Source organism: Salvelinus sp. IW2-2015, linkage group LG8 (assembly GCF_002910315.2).
Source record: "Salvelinus sp. IW2-2015 linkage group LG8, ASM291031v2, whole genome shotgun sequence".
Lineage (NCBI taxonomy): Eukaryota > Metazoa > Chordata > Actinopteri > Salmoniformes > Salmonidae > Salvelinus > Salvelinus sp. IW2-2015.
In genome coordinates, this window is record NC_036848.1 from 14,800,051 (window position 1) to 14,801,129 (window position 1,079).

Below are 1,079 nucleotides of genomic sequence, written 5' to 3' on the forward strand. Positions count from 1 at the left end.
TGAGTGTCCATATAGCTGTACCATGATATTTTATATTGTTTTCCACTATTCCACCCGTTGAAACCTCCTCCCCTCCCAAGTTGGGTTGTCGTCCATGTAACTGGCAGACCACCCCTGTCCACCTGTCCACCTAGACTTCCAGTCATTGCACTACCGCTAGTTAGCATTGGTTCACAAAATGACCTCTAACTTCCTTCATCCTGGACACAGAGACATTAAAATGGTATCCAGGAGTTCATCTGACACACAAGTACGTAGATAAATGCCAAAATCCCAAAGTATCCTTTTAAGATGCTCTTAAGCTGATCTATTAGTGCTGTGATGGGTCTGTGGTGGGAGGAGGAGTGCACAGGTTTTGCGTGTGTGTGTTTTGTGAGTGCATGTGTGTGTGTATATTGGGTGTGTATTGCAATAGAATCAGATACAGACACACACAAAATACAGCAGGCGCGACTCAGTCAATTCCGACACATTTATTTACTGGTTACTGTTGTTTTTTGAGGGTCCAAGATGATTATAGAACCACGTCATCTCTTCTCATACCCCTTTAAACCCCCCCATCGTTATAGAACATCACAAATGGAGGTTATGAGAGCAAGACAGAGATGAAGAAAGGGATGAGGCCAGGTAAATGTAACATATGAACTACATAGTATATGTACATAAGCAATGGGACCAGGGCAGAGCTTTTATGTATATTGATGTAACTGTTTATAAAGTTATTTTAAGCTACAGTAGAGTTCAGAAATAGTTTGCCCCAAAAGATCTTAAAACATATATATTTTTTTAAATTTAAAAAGTTCCTCAGACGCTAAATCGTTACCTTCCCTCACATGAACATGGGACTTATCAACAGCTGCTAATAAAATAAGGAAGTGGTGGAGGATCCTCTCTGCCGATTGGTTGAAGTGGACTGTCACTCAAAGCTGCTGGTCCAGGTAAAGGGAGACAGCTCCCGAGTCATCTGAAATCTTCTCCTCTGCTTTGACTGACAGCTGGCTGCAACTTTCTCGGGAGAGTAATATCTGTATCTGTGACTCAGAAACCTAGGGAGAGGAAGCGAGAGAGAGAGAGAGAGA

At 42.3% G+C, this 1,079-nt stretch overlaps 1 protein-coding gene across 2 annotated transcripts in view; it reads right to left on the reverse strand.

The window, feature by feature from the left end:
• Positions 1-458: 458 nt before the first annotated feature.
• LOC111967499 (P2X purinoceptor 3) overlaps positions 459-1,079 on the reverse strand; it is a 14,585-nt gene continuing 13,964 nt past the window's right edge. For both annotated transcript variants that reach the window (XM_023992557.2, XM_023992556.2), the window contains exon 12: positions 459-1,046. In XM_023992557.2, coding sequence (XP_023848325.1) covers positions 921-1,046 — 126 coding nt within the window. In that variant the 3' untranslated portion in view covers positions 459-920. The remainder of the gene's footprint in view (positions 1,047-1,079) is intronic.